Source organism: Lineus longissimus, chromosome 6 (assembly GCF_910592395.1).
Source record: "Lineus longissimus chromosome 6, tnLinLong1.2, whole genome shotgun sequence".
In the NCBI taxonomy this organism is placed as follows: domain Eukaryota; kingdom Metazoa; phylum Nemertea; class Pilidiophora; order Heteronemertea; family Lineidae; genus Lineus; species Lineus longissimus.
The window spans coordinates 17,254,421-17,275,961 of NC_088313.1; the positions used below are offsets into that span (position 1 = coordinate 17,254,421).

General features: G+C 40.4%; 2 protein-coding genes across 3 annotated transcripts; one reads left to right on the forward strand and one right to left on the reverse strand.

Moving 5' to 3' along the window:
- Positions 1-1,152: 1,152 nt before the first annotated feature.
- Positions 1,153-9,468, reverse strand: LOC135488927 (alpha-centractin). Its single transcript, XM_064773890.1, has 10 exons — positions 9,348-9,468; positions 8,827-8,891; positions 6,666-6,867; positions 6,328-6,452; positions 5,862-6,078; positions 5,508-5,600; positions 5,086-5,260; positions 4,763-4,824; positions 4,452-4,492; positions 1,153-4,193 (listed from the first exon to the last, which is right to left on the reverse strand). The coding sequence occupies exons 1-10, from the start codon at positions 9,393-9,395 to the stop codon at positions 4,091-4,093; spliced, it is 1,131 nt and encodes a 376-aa protein (XP_064629960.1). The 5' UTR covers positions 9,396-9,468; the 3' UTR covers positions 1,153-4,090.
- A 523-nt stretch (positions 9,469-9,991) lies between these two features.
- LOC135489577 (suppressor of fused homolog) lies at positions 9,992-16,976 on the forward strand. Of its 2 annotated transcripts, none has more exons than XM_064774978.1 (11): positions 9,992-10,161; positions 10,572-10,706; positions 11,025-11,161; positions 11,489-11,631; positions 11,740-11,825; positions 12,010-12,082; positions 12,355-12,538; positions 13,287-13,398; positions 13,749-13,892; positions 14,154-14,361; positions 14,623-16,976. In XM_064774978.1, exons 1-11 carry the CDS (start codon positions 10,010-10,012, stop codon positions 14,701-14,703), a joined length of 1,455 nt encoding a protein of 484 aa, XP_064631048.1. In that variant the 5' UTR covers positions 9,992-10,009; the 3' UTR covers positions 14,704-16,976. The 2 variants fall into 2 exon arrangements, with proteins under 2 accessions (XP_064631048.1, XP_064631049.1); XM_064774979.1 differs by having other exon boundaries at positions 12,355-12,436.
- Positions 16,977-21,541: the final 4,565 nt, after the last annotated feature.

A 21,541-nucleotide genomic window follows, 5' to 3' on the forward strand; every position in this document is an offset into this window, starting at 1 on the left:
CCGATATTCAGCACAAGACGTTATCTGATATAGGGGGTTATATGTACCAAGTTTCAAGTTCATAGCTGTGGCGGTTGAGAAACGTGCCATAGTTACACTGAAACAGCCAATTTATGCCATTTGACCTCTGCAACCTTGAAAAGTAGGTCAAATTAAAAACCCGTACGATATATGATGTATCCTTGCTATTAGTACCCACCACGAAAGTTTTATTGAAAACAAGTTATTGATAAGCGAATTATCACACTTTTTAGGTATCCACATTCGGCCCCCTGGTGGCCAAGTTGAGAATCAGATCAGACCGAAATTCAGCACCAGAGGTTATCTGGTATAGGGGGTTATATGTACTAAGTTTCAAGTTCATAGCTGTGGAGGTTGAAAAACGTGCCATAGTTACACTGAAACAGCCAATTTACGCCATTTGACCTCTGTGACCTTGAAAAGTAGGTCAAATTAAAAACCCGTATGATATATGATGTACCCTTGCTATGAGTACCTACCACAAAAATTTCATTCCAAACAAGTTATTAATAAGCGAGATATCACACTTTTTAGATATCTACATTCGGCCCCCTGGTGGCCAAATTAAGAATCAGATCGGACCGAAATTTAGTGTCACAGGTCATCTGACCAAGGGAGTCCTGTGTACAAAGTTACAAGTTCATAGGCTTAGCGGTTAAGAAACGTGCCACTGTTTTTGAAACAGGATACGACGACGACGGACGACGACGGACGACGACGGACGACGGACACTGCGGTGTTGTATAGACTCCCCTACGGTGAGCCAAAAAGTCTACAATAGGGAAATGAACAACAAGTCCGTATCAACCTGTCACATATTCCCAAGATAAATTTTTACCCAGTTTAACAGTCCTCCCCATCTCCCAGGATTATTCCATAACCAAGGGACGAGTGCTTGCATACAACTGGTGTGCTAAAGTCCTTCACAAAATGGTCGCGGGCAGATGTCAAAACCCATGGATGGGCGTCGACTCAGTTTGTCACACGCAAGATCACATCAATAATCCTGATGGTGACCATGGCCAACTTCATCTAGCCTTAAAAGATGAGATCAGGGACAATCATATCAAATCATCAGGGAAGCTTCCAGGGAGATTCCCGCAGTCAGATTGAAGTAGGCAATTACTAGTATAGATGTTTGTAATATTTATATTTTATTGACAAGAAAAGCTCTGGACATGATTCGTTTATGCCATGTACATAATGGGAGGAAAGGATAGAAAAGGCACCAAGCTTAACCCATTCATTGAAATTGGCATCTGATTTATACTTCAGCAAAATGTCCTCTGAATTGATTTTAAAGTGGATCCATTATTTGGCCAATATGACTGTGCCCAGGTTGAAGTTAAGAGCACAAAAATATGCCAATTTCAACCAACAGAATGGCTTGCTTGTATAACCCCACCACTGGCAGTAGAGCTTTAGGTCCTACACCAATTTAGTGTTACATCTACACATGTACATCTATATACAGTCATAATGAGAGACCAACCATGATTGGAAACCAGTCTGCAAATGTCTCCAGAGAAATTCAGATGTTAAAAACCCAAATACGTCAGAAGCAGAGAAAACAATTATTTGCTTCAATAGTGCATAAACATTAACACAGATAGATTGATACAAATGGTACAAGCTTCGCGAAGAAAAGTGATTCACAATTCACCCTTGTCATGTAACAAGCTATCTTCTTAACATGTTGTATTGTACATGTACATGTAGTTGTCTTTAAACAGAAGTCTCCATGAATGTACTTCACAAGTAATGCAAAACAACAACAGAGAAGGGACAATAGGGTAACAGCTAAACTATGACCGCCGCCACGTGGTGTCAACTGTCACTAGGATATTCACTGATGTGACAGCGTGATGTCAATTTTGTCTGAACAACGTCATTTTGACGCATACCCTAGTGAAAATTGGCACCTCTCGATACCAATAGGATGCTGATACCCCATTCTGATATACATGTATTAACAGTACAATCATCACAACACACACTTGAAATTGGACCATTCATAGAAGGGGAGAATTTGTGCATTCTTGATGTATTTTAGAAACAGAGACTTCGTAGTTCAGACACGACAAGCAAAAGACGTAAGGGGCAGTTGACGACAAATCATATCATGATCCTTTCCTGATCACTGCAAGGAAGGTCGAACCAAATACATGCAATAGCCTCTTTGATCAGTGGGGAAAAAATGCCTCAGTCCTCAAGCAACAAGCTTCAACCCGGAGGGTCATCCAAATGACATGGCCCAAATCATCAGCTGTACAAGGATAACAAATGTCATGGCTAGGATAAGGTTGATCAATAAGGTCCATCTTAGGAGAATTTATCCATTGCTACACCAGATTTAGTAACGAACTGTTCACTGTTGCTCAATGAACATGAGCCAAAGTTGTCTTGATCCTACATGAATTCTATGAAAGTGTGATTGAACATCTCAAAATTCTCAATCATGGAAAAGGTACAAAAACCAAGCACAAATCAAACTAATTCATGTAAACAAATTATCCTAATTTACCCTAGAGAATTAGTTCCCCATCTAGCTGCTTCACTCAGCACTGCAACAGGCAGGGGCTATAGAAAATCTCCCCTTCTTTTCCAACCTAAACATCAAATTGTAAAGGCCACATAATCAAAATAGTCATTAGTTCAATCATGTACATGTAGGCTGGATGGTAACCTTTCCTCTAGGGTAATTGCAAACTACAAGCCCTGATTATCTATTGTTGGCAGTGAAACTAATTCCTAAACTCCAAAGCACCCTACAGGGTGTCCAGAAAACAACCCAGATAAATCTGCCAAGATCAGAACTGAAAGCTACATGGATGAATCACCAAAGCAGTGAAAACAAAGGGGTTCATTTTTGTTTTTACCAGCAGGTATTCATAAGAATTTTGATCTATTCAAAAGTACTTCAAACGGACTATGCACTATTTTGTCGAATGACAAGTTTCTGCATTATTTCCATTTTCCCTAAATCTTTCTATCATGTGTGTCACTCACCAGATCTGTCAACAAATCATTTTTACTCTATTCTAAAGCATGACCAGTAGCTGTACAAAGAAACCCATTAAAGACATTATTTCCCCTGATATGGAATACATGTACTTTGAAAATCTGTACTGTTGTAATGGCACCCTAGGTATGCGGCAAAAAAATGGAAAAGCTTTCAATTCAATTTATTTACATGTACTGTATGTGTTCTCTAAAAGGTCACCAAGACAAGCTTGAAAGAGATGTACCATTATTACATAGATTTTGCAACTTCAGGGAAAAAATTTGGAAATCATATTTTTTTACAAAGCAGTCCTTCCTTAGTATAAGGATAAGCAAAACAGACTACATGTATTGTCATTGACTCATTTTCATTTTCAGAAAATGTTTCATTACATGTATTAGTAAAACATATATACATAACATGCTAGCATTCAATATATTAGCTGGCCTAGGCTATCAATAGCGCACAAGTTTGCCAGCTCAATTTATTGAACAATAAATAAATTTCTTAGCAACTGCCAAGCGTGCAGCAGACCAACTCCATGAAACAAAGGTCCAAGTTGAAACGTCCTCCCAATGTCCCATCTACTAGTAATGATCCCAGAACATAACCCCACAGCTCCTGTACATTCTGGTACACATGCAAATGCACTGCCAGCTTCTAACATTAAGCCAACTCACCAACTATGTGAGTGCCTGTCTAGATGTAAGATACAGAATAGCCAAGTGGGTCAACCGAGGACAGAAGGCATTGATGTTGGAGGGCAGTACCAGTAGGAAACTAGCATGGAGAGGTATTCTCTACACACACTCTAATGTCTCTAAGGAACACTACAAAGTACATGTAGACCATGTGCATAGAATGTACAGAAGCTGGGCAAACTACCCTGATCATGTTATCAGTAGCCCAGAGTTCAAGTTTGACTGGAATAACCCACATAGGCACACTAAGATAGCACTAGATCCCCTCCCATCCCTGCACAGTCCAGGGAAAAAGAAATGCTGTCTCTGCTTAACATCCCATAATAGTAATCGCCATGGTGATACTTCGTTGACCCAATCATCCTCAGAACGTTTTCCTGTGGACCGCCCGCGGACCCTCTTCATCATATTCCCGCTTTGAGACCCACATCTTCTTGAATGTATCTAATGATGCTAAGATAGATCCACTGAAACGATAAAGGATGGCTCCGAGTGAAAATAAAGACAACTTTCGTAACATCCTATATTCAATGCAAACCAGAAATGGCCCAATGATCCATCCTCCTCTTTTTTCTTTGATATACCTCCTGTAAAAGTGTTTGTCAGAGTCAAATGCGGTGTGTCAGAGTTGTGTATTAAACAAACACTGTACTAGTGATTGTAATGGCTCAGCCATAGGCCACACCTCCTCTATGCCCAAAACACACCAAAAAAAAGACACTTACCCTATCCATGTAGAATATAATCTTTCTTGAGGTGCTGATATCTGAATGGAAGATAATGGACATGATTACATCAACTGTCTTAAAATCAACTTGGAAAATGATCCTTGGAAAACTTCTACCCAAATTCTGTAATCCACCCTACCACTACCAGTGACAGACAAGGACAATTTGTAAAAAATAAATGAACTGAGGGAAATCAGGTAGATTTTTTACTATCAAGTACATTATTATAGTCAAGGCGAAGATGATCCTGTTGTGGTCTCAATAATACATGTGTATATCGAAAATTTAAGGAGAGTTTTAGCACTTACCCTGATTTTTATATCCTTTGGTGCCAATTTCTTGACTTCACTAAGCAATCTGTCACCAAATCCTGAAGTGAAACACGACAGCTTTGTTGTAATTATTTACCCAAGAACACATTGCAAAGTTGAAATTTCGGACCTGTTACCATAGAGTAGCGGTAAATTATGGTCGCTGCATGCTAAATGCATATGGTTCTGACTGTCCCTAGGTTATTGCATTGTTGTTCACAGAAGGTCAGATCTAGTCCAATTCTGAACATCCCATTTTCCTGTAATGTTCGAATTTGAGATGCTGAAAATCGAATGAATCAAGCAATCAATGTTCTTACCTTTGAAAAGCGTTGACCCTCCTGATAAAACAATGTTAGAATAGAGCGTTTTCCTAAGATCCATATCTGATTTCTGTATGGCATAAATTAGAACTTCATGGAGACCTTCAAATTCTTCACCAATAAGGTCTGGTCTGAATAACAGTTCAGGAGCACGGAATTTGGCAGGTCCAACCTAGAAATAAGAAAAAACGATATTAGGGAATACAGCTGAGGTAAGGAATCAATTAACTTACTCCTTAGAAATGTGAGAGCTCAAAGAGTAAGTAGATAAGTATTTTGAACGGTTTTAAATGCTTTCTACTTACTCTTTAATTTAGGGAAGACTGCACCGATCCGTCAGCAAGGGTTCAGTGCTGGAAGAGGTGTTTAGAGAATCGGGGGAACTTTACCGCCCTTTATTTAGATTTTCCAGAACTTACCTCTAAAATGCTACCATCTGGAAGTGGGTAATGAGATTTCTCTGTTTCTAAGGTCTCTTCCTTTTGTGGATTTATAGATAAGTAACATGCCCTCTGAAATGAAATGGAAATTTGGTTGGTAAACTTGTTTAGATTTTAGACAATTTTCCATTTTTTCAACTGAACAGATCAGTACATTTTTATCCAAAATGACTCTTGCCAACATATTTCATAGGAGTTAGTCCGGCTTTCTTTTGCTAGTACTCATACACCTTAAACTTTTCCAGTGAAAACAGGGCCCTGGTTTAAAATGCACGACAGGAGCAGTGCCAGAAATTCTGCTTAATTTTGTATATCATTTCGTATATCCCTCACCTCTTTTATTGTTCTGACTATTTCTAACTCTGCCGAAGTATGGAAGTTATGTCCTTCTTTCCTAAGGAGCAGTTGAAGGTATCGCGTCACATCTCGGCCTGCAAGATCCACCCGCATGATACTGTGTGGCATAGCAAATCCTTCATATATCGGCACAGCATGAGTCACGCCATCTCCAGAGTCTAAAACCACACCTGTAGTTCGGCCAGTAGCATATCTGAAGAGAGGGTGAGATCGGAAAATCAATCTAGACATGGCACACAATTCAAGACAGAGTTGTATTAAAGAATCCTTAGGATTAAAATCTTAAAATCTACAATAAACTCTCAACCGATATAAGAACAGAAATTCGAGAGAAAAAAATGACAGTGAAACCTGGCATAGGAGACACTGCTGGCAGGTGGACAATCCTCAAAGATCAAGGACATAGGAACAACCACGCATTCAAAAGTCTTATGATACTTACAAACTAAGTACAGCTTGCATGGAGATGAAAAGTGCTGGTACGTTGAACGTCTCAAAGAAAATCTCTCCAGCTTTCTCTCTATTCCGCCGTGGGTTCAATGGAGCTTCTGTCAGTAGCACTGGATGCTGAAGAATAAGACATGGGCAGCAATCAGGATCCACACCGGCATTAGACTGTGTGTGCAGTGAAAACTTCAATTTTATATAGACACAGGATAACATCAAAGGTAGAATTCCATTCAATTAAGTTCATCATTGTGCAGGACTATTTTGTGGAGATGAGTCAAATTATACATTGAATTAATTGTGGATCCCTAACTTCAGCAAACCCCGACTTACTTCTTCCGAGAATGTCTGCAGCTGATCCTTGGAGTAAATGTACTGCCAGATCCTCTCCATATCATTCCAGTCCTTTACAATGCCATGTTCCATTGGGTAACGGATACTCAGCAGGCCCCGGTGCTCCTCTGCCTTGGGTCCAAGGAACAGGTCTCCCTCAAGAGCACCAGCCATGACGCGCACATGTTTCGGCCTTCCAATACTAAAAGACACAACCAAGGGAAAGTTTGAAAGTTGGAATTTTTACAAAGCTCAATAATGATGACTTGGTATAGCATCATTCTAGTTTGTCTAATGACTGGTTGAGTGTTTCTGTCACAACAGAATAGCTCGGAGTTATATTAGGAAGATAGAAAATGAAGTAAGAAGGGTACATCACATGGCATGGCGTTTTGTTTCGCCTAGTTGCCTTTCAAGGGTTAATCTATAATGACACTGCAGCAACGATGACCTCAAGCACATGTCAGGCATGAAAGACAAGTTGAATTGCCTTTACCGGACTTTACCGAACACCATCTGGACAAACACTCAATACATCACACACAATGAGAGAATTTAATCAATGAGACAAGTAAACATTGTTTTAATCACGTGGGAGAAAAATGTACAGCATGACAGTGCTGGATGGACTTGGGAGTTGGACTGGAGGAGAGCTGTTTAATCAATGCTGCAGCTGCAAGGCAGGCTGATTGATTAGGATAGGAATGATTCAGAGTGATGTTGTGCTTTATTTCATAAGCTGATCATAACAACATGCCAACCATACATAATTAACCACCATTGTATGACAGTTGCACAAAAAATGGCAGAGAGACAGACTTTCCTCCAGAACCCCCTCAGTCACTGAAGGGGACAATCAATTTTTTTTCAGAATTCCTACAAAATGGAAGTACATGTATGTACTGGTATTTATTTTTCCAACCGATAATAATAACATCTTGTCTTATCAATCAAAACAAAGTTGGCCTGGGTGTAATATCATTTATATATGACAGTAAAAAATGAACACATTTACAAACCTGTTGCCTCCATAACAAAATAATTCATATGCATGTACATGGATATTTGCTCCAACAAAGGAAGGCAATCTAGACTGATGGTCTGTTTGGTGACATCTGCTGAGGTCACAATGATCAACAGACACATGATGATGCACCGTACATGCACATGTTGCAGAATCCTGTAAATCACACGATGTATTTTAACCCTAAAGGTCTGACAAAATTGGCATCATGCGACATGTGTTCTTTGGTGTTTGGGGCCCTTCCTCCTGGTGGCGAACAATATTAGATTTTGAGTCAAGATCAGACCAATGCTTACCTCCCATTAGTGAAAAACCTTAGACTGATTCAAGCACAGTCACATACACCAGGGGAAAGTTATACTATAGTGTGGATGAATCATACATATCAGGTGTATAGTTTATCTTGAAACTGCATGAACTTTAAAGCCATGAAAAGTATGGTAAGTACAACTATGACAACGTGTTAATTATTATGTGACAGGGCGTGGCAATGCATGCATTCTTTGACTTGCTACAACTGTCACCATAGCAAACTGTACCACTGACATTAGACTAGATTTTCACAGCCTGCCAGGGATGCCAAATAAACAACGCACAAGCTTTCCATTGGTCTTTAGAGAGACAGGATTCAACAGTGTGACAGTACTCCACCAATTACCATGCTTTAACCTTTTACTTTAGGTTTTAACACATATCACTATCAGTGGTCTGAGATTGGAATAACCATATTGTGTCAATTACTTTCACTTCAGCCAAAACTGTTATCGTTTTATATCAAAAGTGTGTATTGATTGGATACATTTACAGTGGCAGTGCCCAACTGGATAAAGTACCATACTTAGAATCAAAATCCAGTGCCTGTGAATATCCATAATCACATCTTTCGGACATACTGTATATTTTTTTAGAAATGAATGGAAAGCAAGTTCCACAGAATAGAGTGACAAAAAGGGATCGAACATTTCGAAAGGCCCACCCAAAAACGGAATTGAGCCAGCGCAACCTTGCGACAATCTGTTCTTCTGACAGGGGGGATGAATATGAAAGGTGAGGAAATGAATATTTCAAAACATACGAAATCTACCTTGTTTCCCTTATTTTATTTTATTTACCTCTAGATGATTTAGAAATACTTACAAATTTGGGAAGTGATACTTGGGAACTTGGTCACCAGCAAAGCCAGCTTTGATAACACCAGAACCCTAGAAAAGAGAAAGAAAGAGTTGCAATGCTATGTAAATGTATATACTGTAATTCTGTGCATTGATTAATGTATTGTTAGTTAGGCCTATCAATCAGTATCACTTGACTTATCACTATCACTCAGTAGGCCTTTTTTTGCATTCAAGGAAATGACTTTGACTAAAGAAATGACTCGACCAATCATCTGTCATGCAAGACTTATTTTAACATAGGCTAGTTATGTCGCCAGTTGGAGTTATTTCAGTTTTATACAAAATGACAATTAGATGCAGAAATATGTACACTACAGTCTACACAGTCATGACAGTACAGCGACAGTGTACATTTTGTACAGCAGGCATCAGAAACCACTCTGCCAGATTTTCATATCATGAAATCTTGCCACGGTTCGATGGCGTCTACTGAGATATTTCGATTGTTGATCAAATGATCCAAGGTGGCGATAGATTACATACATTATCAATTACAACCGGCTGGTTAGCAATCACATCATACGACTCCATATTGTGGATATTTCCACTTTTAATCGACAGAAAAAATCAGATTCTGCTTTTTCAGCCAGCATTCAGGGAGTGGTCACGGGCATAACTTCCGGTACGTCTTTTTGTGTGATTTAGACTAGAAATACACACTACATGGTAAATTCATTACAGCAGATATTTTTTGTTTATTTTTAAAAAATAAATGTGATACAAAACTTATTTTATACTGGGCTAATTGAAGTCTTCCTGTGTGGCCAGGACGGTCCACACGTACCACTCGGAATTCCATTGATGATGTCATAACGTCATAATGGTGTTCCCGAAGCTATTTATAGATGCATAAACATAGCCGCCACGATACCTCCTTGAAACACTCTTGATCTTCTTCTGCTTAATTGGCTGTTCTTACCAGTATTTGCCTTCCCTCCCCAGTAACTTATCATAATTTTGTACGGCACATTTTATGGAATGTATTTATCTAAACTATTTCAGGAGTTTCGAAAGAAACTTATATTTAAATGTTTCGGTTTTAGAAAAGTCAAAATTTAACAGCTTTTGTAAGATTTTCTTTACATTCTTCCCTTTTTAGCTGGGAGGGCAAACAGAAATCACAACCACCCAATCAGCCCAGAAAGATGGAGGAAAGAGAAGGGATTCTGGCTCAAACCTTCCCTCAAATGCCTGTTTCAGTCACCCCACCAGGACTGGAGGCAATATATTCAGCATGTAGACGCTTATACCCAGACCAGGTTAATCCCCTTCAAGTCACAGCGGTGATGAAATACTGGTAATATCCCGATTTCTGCAGAAATTCATTTTCTTTTTGACAAGAAGTAACTTTTTTGGTACAGTGTGTGCCAAAAGAAATCACACGCAATTTTAGATAATCATATGATTATAGGGGTTATTGTGTATGGTTATTGTGTATGACTTGCATGACGGTATGACAGACAATATCAGAAAATGCAAATGACGTCGCCATCACTTGGGAAATTCCACCTCGGCACCCATGCAGACAATGATGAGACATCACAGACTCGACAGCGATGTCATCGCCATCAGTCGACCATGACCGGCCATGTATTACATGATGTAAGTTAGACTCTATCCAGGCTGCAGTGGCATCTTGACCTAATGCAGTTCCTTTTTCTGTTTCCAATTTAATACCGTGTTACACTGTGTATGAATTACTTTCAGGCGAGGAGGACCAGATCCCTTAGACTACATCAGTATGTATGCGAACCCTGGCGACGCCAGCCTCAATGTCCCCCCTCACTGGCACTATGTTAGTTTTGGGCTGTCTGATCTCCATGGTGATGGAAGAGTCCATGAGTAAGTAGCTTTAAAGGGTGCTCATTTCTTTGAGGGCTGAATTGGTTGGCCTCACCATACCTTTGTATTGTTATTTGACATGTTGTAATAAAAAGAAAGTTCAGTCTACAGCCTGAACTGAAGTAAAACTGTGTGATAAGTGTCTGGTTAGCCTCTCTTATCAATTTGGGATCAATATCACTTGGCAACCCAAACATGCTTCGGATGTTCAAGGGACTGAATCTGGCATGTGTTTTCCTAATGCAACAATTTTTGTAAATGTCACTCTCTTCGAATGTCTCTTAGTCTTTTAACATCCTACGACATCTCTTGTTTCAGAGGCACTGGGGAAAATGGCATTAGTGGGTTCGGCTTTGAATTGACGATGAGGTTGAAACGTGAGACTGGAGAGACGGCGCCACCTACATGGCCTGCTTCACTAATGCAAGCTTTGGCAAGATACGTCTTTCAGTCAGGTACAAATCATCTCCCAGTCGAATTGAAACCAGTCTTATTCATGCGCTCGCAGTCCTCTGGCCATTTTCATTGAGGAAACATGTGCTGACAGTGACAAAGAGATGAGAGTAGGCTAGATTACCAGTCGGCCAAGGATCCCTGTTTTGCAAGTTGTTACTGATTCGGGAAGTTTCACCCCTGTATTCCACAAAAGGCTACTCTAAGCTGGGAAATGTTCATGGCCATTTTAATTTTCTGTTTTGTATAAGTGAAACTTTTGTGTACTTGTAATAAAGATTTTAAGTTCTGTAGATTACCTGTTCTTATCAAATTGGTTTCATTTCCAGATAATACCTTGTGTTGTGGCGACCATGTTCCCTGGCACAGTCCTTTGGATGGGTCAGAGTCTCGGATACAACATATGGTAATGGCAGAAGATCCTCAGTTGAAGATGATACAAACTCCTTTTGGATCTGTAAACTTTGTGCAGGTGAGAATAATGCAAAATCTTGTATTTCTTCCTAACACTTTATAAACTTAGTATGCAAAATATTGACCGTAGATAAAATGCCATAATCAACTTTTGATATTTTTTCAGATTGTTGGTGTATGTGCTGAAGAAATCAAAGCTGCACAGCATTGGAATGGTGCAGGAGTAATTGAGTTATTGAAGAGTCAGCCTGTGTGAGTAGAAGTTCTTTCCTCTCCAGCTAATGCAAAAACAATTATCTGCTTTTCCTCATAACAATTCATATAAGTTTGAAATCGAGTTTTAAACTTTTTTCGAGCATGAAGTGTTCAGCTCTAGGCTGCAAGAAAGACTTCAGAAGTCAGTAATTTGTTGATTGTTGAAAATTCTTGTTTGCAGAGCTGGTGGTCCATGGCTTATATCCAGTATGAGACGAGGCGAGACGATTTTTGAAATTGATCCTCAGTTACAGGTTTGTAATTTTGAAAAAAACCTTCTTTAGTTTAAATACATCTCAAAGATATTAAGACACTGACACATTACTTATAACCTTGGGCAAGTCACTCTATTATGTTGCTTGCCATGTCCTTTGAAACTTTCAACTTCTGAAGAATATTAGTCCACTACCTTCTGATCAGAATCATGTTTTCAGGCCAGTAACTTGCATTGTTGAGCACATAGAGTGACACTTGTTCAAGCAGCCCTACAAGTATGATTTGATCATTTAGTGTCCTTTTTCCGCAGGAGAGAGTGGATCATGGCATCGAGGCCGAAGGCTCCAACCTGAGCGGTGTGAGCAGCAAATGTAGCTGGGAGGAAGGCGAAGGTCAGAATGAAGAGAATAAAGATAAAGAGAACAGGGTCTTGGTGGAGGGAGATCGCAGGGGTAGCACTGAAACTGTAGATAGGCCTCGCATCTCAGCTTTTGGTAAGGCATCCTTCTTGTAGTGTGTGCAGCCTGAGGATGGGAAGTGAACAAATTTGAAAATCGTCCCAGGAAATTTGCTTCAGATCAAATTAGACTTTGTCTTGTTTGACAGATGTTTCCATATCTTGAATCCTCCTCATTGTGCACATACTCAATTACCTCTTTTTAGGCAACTTAATCCTCTGATTCTATGCAAGTGTCTTTTCTAGATTATGTTTTCCCTGTCTGCCTTCTTCAATTTCAAATGCTTACCCAAATGTATGTATTGGGTTCTGTGAATATTTACCATTACTACCAGGGGTTGGTAACAGAGCTGGTCATCATCTAACACTGCATGTAGTTTTAACATGGCTGGAATGTTTTAAGTCTTTGCGTCTTGAAACAAAAGATCATTGGCACATTCCATGGCTGTTAATTACAGGTTGTATATTCAATAACATTATGGTTTATCATGGTATTGATAATAGTGGGCTGTCATCAAAACCTCTGTTTGCCCTATTCGCAATGCTTCCTAACTTTAATACCCAATATACTGTGTTGTGTGATTCACATTACTTGCATTTTGTACCTTTTTGCCCATTTTGAAGAATATTGGGCTCGGGTTTTGAAAATTTGGATGCCTCTTCTTTGGCTCTGAGGAATCTGCTTAGTCCAGATACAGGATTCTGAGTCGAGCACAAAACATCACACCATTGATATTGCATTGATGATTTAGTTTGAAAAGGTCCATGTCTAAATTCGCTTTCAGAATCGGAACAAATCAAAGCTGCATTGAAGAAAGGATTGAGTACAGCCAAACCACCACTACCGCCCATTAAATCAGATACTCTTGATCCCCATGATAATACACACAGAGAACAGTAAGTAGAAATACACTCTTCTGGTACCAGGACAATCAATCCCTGTTTGGCAGGTTAGCATGCTAAGTTGATTCACTTGAGATAATCCTATGACTAAAAGCATCCAGCTGAATATTTGTCAGTTTTGACAATCTATATAAAGTACATGTTGAACCTTTCTCTTGTAGTCACCCCCTTGGAACTGACAGATGCTCTCCTTAAGGAGAAATTGGGGTCAAATTATATAGAATTGACCAATTTGAGATGAAAATCAGTGTCCCTTATAGAAAGAGTGTCATACTAACAGGTGTTCGCTGAGGGAGATATTTGATGTTGGACCACTCCTTGTAATTGATCTTACTTATCTTTAGTTCACGGGACAATTCGAGAAAAGAATCCTTCGATAGTAACGGTAGTGGTGATGGTCCCACAGAGCTGCTGAGAACCAGGGTGATTGAGTCGATCAATCTCAAGTTTAACTTGGAGGCAGGACAGTTGTTACCACTAGCATTGAGGTAAGAGGTCAAGTGATCGCCAAATTTTCGCCATGCTATGTCAGCTGGAATCTCTTCTGGTGTTTAAACTTTTGCTTGTTATGAAAAGGCCTCATAGTTAGTTCAACACAGTTGCTTGCGTTGTATTTGAAGTATGTTTTTCAGTCGTTATTGCATAGAACATAGCAACCCAATCAGCCAAGTAGATTTTGAAAGTGTAGACAAAATTTTGTCTATCAGGTTTTTTCGGGGTGATAATTGCCAAATTTATTTAAATTTTAGGGGCCGATTAAGGCATGGACGTCATTTTACGTTTAAAAGTGTGATGAACGATGTAGCTATAACGCTAGTATCAACGAGTGTTGTCGGGTCCATAGCTGATGAGCAGCATCCCTTTGCTGCCCACGGACCATGGTTACATATTCTGATAGCAGAGGATTTTATTGAGGAGATGTTGAAAGATTTTGAATGCCTTTCCGAACCAAATGAGGTAAGACCAGCTAGTTCGTCGTCAACTGTTGCGATTGACATGTCTTAACAACTGCCGGTACCATTTTTAACACAGCAACAGTCCACATACCCAGTACATGTTTTGTCATCATCGAAGCATCGTATACCCTTGGCTGAAAGGCTGCACCTGGTAATGAATTGCAATGTTATGCAACAAAATTTAATGCAGCTTGTTCTTTCCTGCCGAGTCATTTTGTGTGCCTTTCATATGCTTTATGTCTTTGTTACATTTCTTCTTCAGATTGACCTTCCAAAGGTATTCAGCTGGCCAGAAAGAAAGCTGTCAATCACTGTGATTCCAGAGGAAATCCCAAGAGGATAACGTCCGTGAGTGTTAGGTCAGCACTCCTTTGAAGACATTACCGGATGCAATATCAGGAAATTTCGTTTCAATTTCTGCCAAATGTGTTACCGAGCCAAAGTCCTCAAAGGAGTATTCTGTGCTGGAAAAGGTTAAACAGCTAAATATGATACTGTTCAAGGCTCGATCTAGAACCTTGGCTGATCTGAACTTGAGATTAGTTTTGTTGGATCTGCTGTTTCATAGACTGTGCATCTGTTTTGCTATTTGTATTATCAAATCTTTACAATAATCGGGGCAGGGACAGTCTGTCCATGCCAGGGTTACCTGACCCCACAATCTGTGTACATCATGTATTGAAGGACACAGGTAGATTGGGTCTACCAGATCTGCTGAAGAGCAGATATAGCCACACTGGCTCTATTGTGTGAGGCCCAGGGCTATGTGCAGGTTTCTCGGATCTTCTTGCAATGAATTGGCATGGAGTCCCTGGCCTATAATTTTATTTATTGGTTTACCTCAGCTGTAAACTTCAGAATATTCCTGGCCATCTTATTTTGCAATTTCTTGAAATGGCAACATTGGTATACATGTACAACAAATGTAACTGTTTGCCAAACCTGAAATAATAATTTCGTATTATTTTGCATTTAAAACTGTTAGCATTTACATTTAGTAACATATCATTTTAAATAATTTTGAAACAACTCTCAAACTATCTATTCTAATACACCTTGTTTTGATGAAATTGTTAAAACTTGGTAAATCATCCCAAAGATTTCATACATGTAACGTTTACAGAATCTCTGCTCTTAATGAGCTCATATGGAATATGAGAATGTAAAGATTTTGTACTTTTCTAAGAATTTGTTTTAGTAACTCAAACATTAAGTATTGCTTTGCCTTTTAACTCCTAAAGTACATTGTATCTGATATGAGGCACGTTTTTATAGTACATGTATTTTTTTGTGCTTTCCTTTTTAATTTTGTTTTGTTTACTGTGCCATGTTAAATCTTCTACATCTACATGTATCACCACCCTAGAGAATTAGCCTCCCATCTTGCAAAGAAGTGTATTGTTTCAAAGGCCTTAAATCATAGACATCTGCATTGTGATTACACATCAACATTTGATATATAAAGAATGAAAAATCTGATATACCTTAACTCTTTCAGTGCCCAAGGACGTACATGTACGACCTAAATACTAAGGTATTTTAGTTCCTCCAGACGACACCAGATGTCCCCAGCTACTCAAATGTGGTTCATATGGTTTCTCTGGCCTGGGGCATCCAAATTGAATAATTTTTTCGACTGAGAGGGTGGGGTGGGGTTTGCCACCCCTCATTTTAGGTGAAAAATGGTGAAAATCGGCCAAAAATACCACTCCCTCAAAAAATTTAGAACATAATCCTAGTATGCCCCTACTTATTACTGCTGTTTTATTGAAACAGGAGGTAAAGACAAAGGTTTTGAAGAATTTTGATGAGTGTATCTCAATTATTTTTGTGAGATTTTGGGTAGTGACAATGCCCAAAAATGCCCAAATCCTGGCACTGAAAGAGTTACAAGTGGGAGAGCCAGCAGGCACTAATGTAGTTTACAAAGTTGCTGGACACTGGGCACTGGAGATTGGCAGAATTTTTGAGAATCCAATTCAAAGAACTGCCTTCAATATGATGACTCTGTTAAATTCTTAAGGGCTGGCTAGGATATACTTCTCTGTGGAGTATGACTCTCTTTTCGTTTTTGAAAGAGAACAATGTATGTGTGTATATATTTGTATATATGTACATGTAGTTATAGTACTGTATGAAGGGTAATCTCATTGACAAAAGTACAGTTAAAATGTATGATTTAATGATTGATTTATTGTATCGGGTGACTGATTGTTCTATACTTTTGATTGATATAAAGCTGAAATAAGGTGACTTAAGGTGATAATTCAAAGTCAAAGTTACCCTACTTATGGCCAGTGTCCCTCATTTCACCCTGGAGAATCCCGAGCAGTCGGGCAGGCCTTCTAACTTGCTGAGCTGACCTGCCCTGGGAAGTAAGAAAGTTGTTCATTAATGTTGTAATGCCTTGAATATACAAGATCAATATAAGATTCTCCGTTAGTTGGGGAACTGATTCCCCAGGGTGCATAATAGGATATTTAAAAACGTCTTTAGTTCAATTGACTGTTCATTCAGTGTGAGTGGATATACATGTAGTTGCCAGGCCTTGGTGCAGTTGAAAGAACATTGCTAGATTCTGTAGTTGTATCAACAAAATAAAGTATATTGTAATAGAAACCGTACCTTTCCGCTGATTTTCTTTATCTGAATGCAAAAGAGGAAGTTTTCATGAGTTTCTGTAGCGCCAGGATGAGGATATTCTCAATAAAAAGTGCAGCTGTGTGTGTCAGAGTATCCATGTTTCCAAAGAATCTTCTGAATAAGTAGTACGTGGCCATGTCTCCATGAGGATGTCCTTGATAAAGATTGTCCCATAACAAAATTGCCATGTCCAAACGGAGGATTTCCAAAAGTGTCCTTGATTTCGTTCCCCTCGGAATCTCCTGACTATGGAGTCCCCATCAAGATATGTCTTATATTTCTGTCAGATGTCGTGAAAAGACTGTCGTCCTGGGTGTTTGGGAATGTCTACAATGCGCTATAGGAAGGTGTCCTCAATTAATAGGAGACCTGCGATGTCCTCAACACTGCGATTCTAAGGTGATCACAACCTCTCTTTCCCGATGTATCACAACATGTACAATTCTGTTTTAATATTGAAGACGGAGTCACAAGTGATTACAAAACAGCCATTATCATGCCTGATGACTGACAGCCAGACAGTGATGACGAGGAAAGGATCGATCTCAACCATGCAGCCTGCCCTACTATCGAGGACAAAATCACAGCCAGTCGGCCTGGTTACAGCACCTCAACCCGTCTGGCCTGATAACATGAAAATTAGGAGCAGCCATTCCGGCCTGATGACTTCCGGTACAAACAATCACAGTCATTCCGACCTGATGACTTAGATAAATACTGCCAATCTGCCCTGATAAGGACAGAAGTACAACCAGTCTGTCCTGATATTATCGAGGACAAAATCACAGCCAATCTGTCTCGGTGTTATCAGGACCGAATCACTGAGAGCCAGTCCGAAGTGATATTGAAGATAGAATCGCTGCTAGTACCAGTATGGCCGTCTCTGTTACAAGTGCAGAGTCACAACCAGCAGACCTGTCATCTGACAATGATTAGGCCCACAGGGACAAAATCACAGCCAGTCTGTCTCGGTCTTATCAGGACCGAATCACTGAGCCAGTCCGTAGTGATATCGAAGATAGAATCGCTGCTAGTACCAGTATGGCCGTCTCTGTTACAAGTGCAGAGTCACAACCAGCAGACCAGTCATATGACAATGATTAGGCCCACAGGGACAAATTCACAGCCAGGCATGATATCAAGGACTCGCATACGCACAGACCTAGTATCAAAGGCGTGTTTTAATTGAAGCTGTCAGTGCAGATGATTGGGACAGGTGATTTATAGAACAGAAACACAGCCAGTCGAGCCGCTGATAACACCAAGGACTATAAACGGCATCCGGTTGCCAGGGCGGAATACAGTACAGCATACTACAGGGACTATCACAGCCAGGCGCGGGACCTGAAATCGAGGGCATTATCAGGGGCGGCATCACAGACATTCTGGCCAACTTAGATAAATACTGCCAGTCTGCCCTGATAAGGACAGAATTACAACCAGTCTGTCCTGATAGTATCGAGGACAAAATCACAGCCAGTCTGTCTCGATGTTATCAGGACCGAATCACTGTGATATCGAAGATAGAATCGCTGCTAGTACCAGTATGGCCGTCTCTGTTACAAGTGCAGAGTCACAACCAGCAGACCAGTCATCTGACAATGATTAGGGCCACAGGGACAAATTCACAGCCAGGCATGATATCTAGGACTCGCATACGCACAGCCAGTATTAAGGGCGTGTTTTAATTGAAACTGTCAGTGCAGATGATTGGGACAGATGATTTATAGAACAGAAACACAGCCAGTCGAGCCGCTGATAACACCAAGGACTAGAACGGCAGCCGGTTGCCAGGGTTGAATACAGTACAGCCTACTACAGGGACTCTCACAGCCAGCCGCGGGACCTGAGATCGAGGGCATTATCAGGAGCGGCATCACAGACATTCTGGCCAACTTAGATAAATACTGCCAGTCTGCCCTGATAAGGACAGAATTACAACCAGTCTGTCCTGATATTATCGAGGACAAAATCACAGCCAGTCTGTCTCGGTGTTATCAGGACCGAATCACTGAGCCAGTCTGTAGTGATATCGAAGATAGAATCGCTGCTATACCAGTCACAACCAGCAGACCAGTCATCTTACAATGATTAGGTCCACAGGGACAAATTCACAGCCAGGCATGATATCTAGGACTCGCATACGCACAGCCAGTATTAAGGGCGTGTTTTAGTTGAAGTTGTCAGTGCAGATGATTGGGACAGATGATTTATAGAACAGAAACACAGCCAGTCGAGCCGCTGATAACACCAAGGACTAGAAGGGCAGCCGGTTGCCAGGGTGGAATACAGTACAGCCTACTAATGTAACAGGGACTCTCACAGCCAGCCGCGGGACCTAAAATCGAGGGCATTATCAGGAGCGGCATCACAGATATTCTGGCCAACTTAGATAAATACTGCCAGTCTGCCCTGATAAGGACAGAATTACAACCAGTCTGTCCTGATATCATCGAGGACAAAATCACAGCAAGTCTGTCTCGGTGTTATCAGGACCGAATCACTGAGCCAGTCCGTGGAGATATCGAAGATAGAATCGCTGCTAGTACCAGTATGGCCGTTCCTGTCACAAGTGCAGAGTAACAACCAGCAGACCTGTCATATGACAATGATTAGGCCCACAGGGACATATTTCACAGCCAGGCATGATATCAAGGACTCGCATACGCACAGCCAGCATGTTTTAATTGAAGCTGTCAGTGCAGATGATTGGGACAGGTGATTTATAGAACAGAAACACAGCCAGTCGAGCCGCTGATAACACCAAGGACTAGAACGGCACCGGTTGCCAGCGTGGAATACAGTACAGCCTACTACAGGGACTCTTACAGCCAGCCGCGGGACCTGAAATCGAGGGCATTATCAGGAGCGGCATCACAGATAATCTGCCATGTTTGGTACATGAGTTTCTATGCTAGGGCAAGTAAAAGATCCCACATAGGTGAATAGTGCTCTGGAAACCTAGTGGATGGACTCCATGACGCCGGTATGGATGATGATGGATGCTTCAGAGGACAATCACAGCCAGTCGGCCCCGGATTACAATTAAGGACAACTACTCTCTCACAGGTCGCTGTGCGACTTGATCATAGCTGACCCCACTGAGGGCAGGGTGCTGCAACGTGGGCAGGCACTGTGGCAGTAAAACTGGTTGTGACATATTCCTCGACTCACTGGTTGTGACATATTTCCTCGACTCACTGGTTGTGACTTTGTCACACTTCATCAGGCCACTGTCTCCCGCAGTGTTGTGGTAGATGGATGGACACTGTCTTTCTAAGATGCCACTGTATTGCATACAGAGGACGCTGCGCATTCCTCAAGTGGTACATACATGTACATTTATTACATGACACTGGTTTTGACGTCGTCACTCGTTCACTGTTTCATTAGGACCTGACGCCGTCCTCCATGGAGGAAATCAGGAATTAATGTTAATCACAATGAGAAGCGAACATTAATCAAGATTTCATATTTGTCTGTCGCAAGTTCTAAACCAAGCCTACCTCATCAGCTATGACTGTTCCATGTTGAATTACTCCAAAATGAACAGCTCAAAAAATATTTTTTCCAGATGGAAACAAAAATGTAGAAATCAAAGATGTTCTCTTCAACAACTATTTATTTAATTCTTCAGTGGCATACATTTCACGACTTTATGACATTCATACACTCTGGTATTCACCTAACATGATCTGCAATAAGTTGATTTTTACGAGCCAGACAAGTCATGGAAGTGTAAACATGTACAGGTGAACCTCTTTTTGAGGAGCATATACCCTGTAGGCCAATGGAATCTTCAAGTGACTGGTAGTGAAGTCGGTAAACATACCACGGACCTTTTTGATATTTGAGACACGAGATATTGAAAATTTCATTCTGTCTGAATTGATTTTAGTGTCATTTCCATGGTCAGTGTTGGTTCTATGGTCAGTGTTGGTTCTATGGCCAGGGTGACATGTAGTGAAAAGGTAAACCATTAGAGTAAACAGTTGGTTTTGCCTCAACAAAATGGATCACAACACATGAATTTCTAAAATGTACTAACATTTAAGATTTGCTTGAAAAGCCACAACACAAACTTTAGATATTGGAAACATAAGGTAAAACGGGGGAGAGCTAGCCCCTGCTATTGATTTCTAGTTATGGATTCAAAGACAGCAGATGCAAGTACGCCACAATCTAGGTGTCAGGATCACACACCCAGGAATAGCAATATGGAAAACAATGGCTAGCTTTCCCCCATCTGACCTTACATATACTAAGCAAATAAACAACTCGCTGAAACCCCAAGGTTATTTCTTTGCCAACATTACCTCATACTTGCATGAGAATATTTACAGATACTTACAATATTTACAGAAGCAACAACATGAAGATAATGGCAAGTCTACAACAACTTTGTCAATTATTGTATTACAACCATCATACTATGATTCATGGTATGAAGACGCATATTGGAGGTAGGGTTGGCTCTGTGAATTTTTTTCTCCTAGCCACTTTTTAGCCAAGTGGTTGTCACTTTTAGCCATATTGAG

Coding starts and splice junctions, on each gene's coding strand:
- LOC135489577 (XM_064774978.1), top strand. CDS start 10,010: ATGGAGGAAAGAGAAGGGATTCTGGCTCAAACCTTCCCTCAAATGCCT. Junction 11,162..11,488: donor AAGATACGTCTTTCAGTCAG/GTACAAATCATC, acceptor TTTCATTTCCAG/ATAATACCTTGTGTTGTGGC. Junction 14,362..14,622: donor GCCTTTCCGAACCAAATGAG/GTAAGACCAGCT, acceptor TTTCTTCTTCAG/ATTGACCTTCCAAAGGTATT.
- LOC135488927 (XM_064773890.1), bottom strand. CDS start 9,395: ATGGAGTCGTATGATGTGATTGCTAACCAGCCGGTTGTAATTGATAAT. Junction 6,868..8,826: donor AAGTATCACTTCCCAAATTT/GTAAGTATTTCT, acceptor TGTGTCTTTTAG/TATTGGAAGGCCGAAACATG. Junction 5,601..5,861: donor TAGTCAGAACAATAAAAGAG/GTGAGGGATATA, acceptor ATTTCATTTCAG/AGGGCATGTTACTTATCTAT.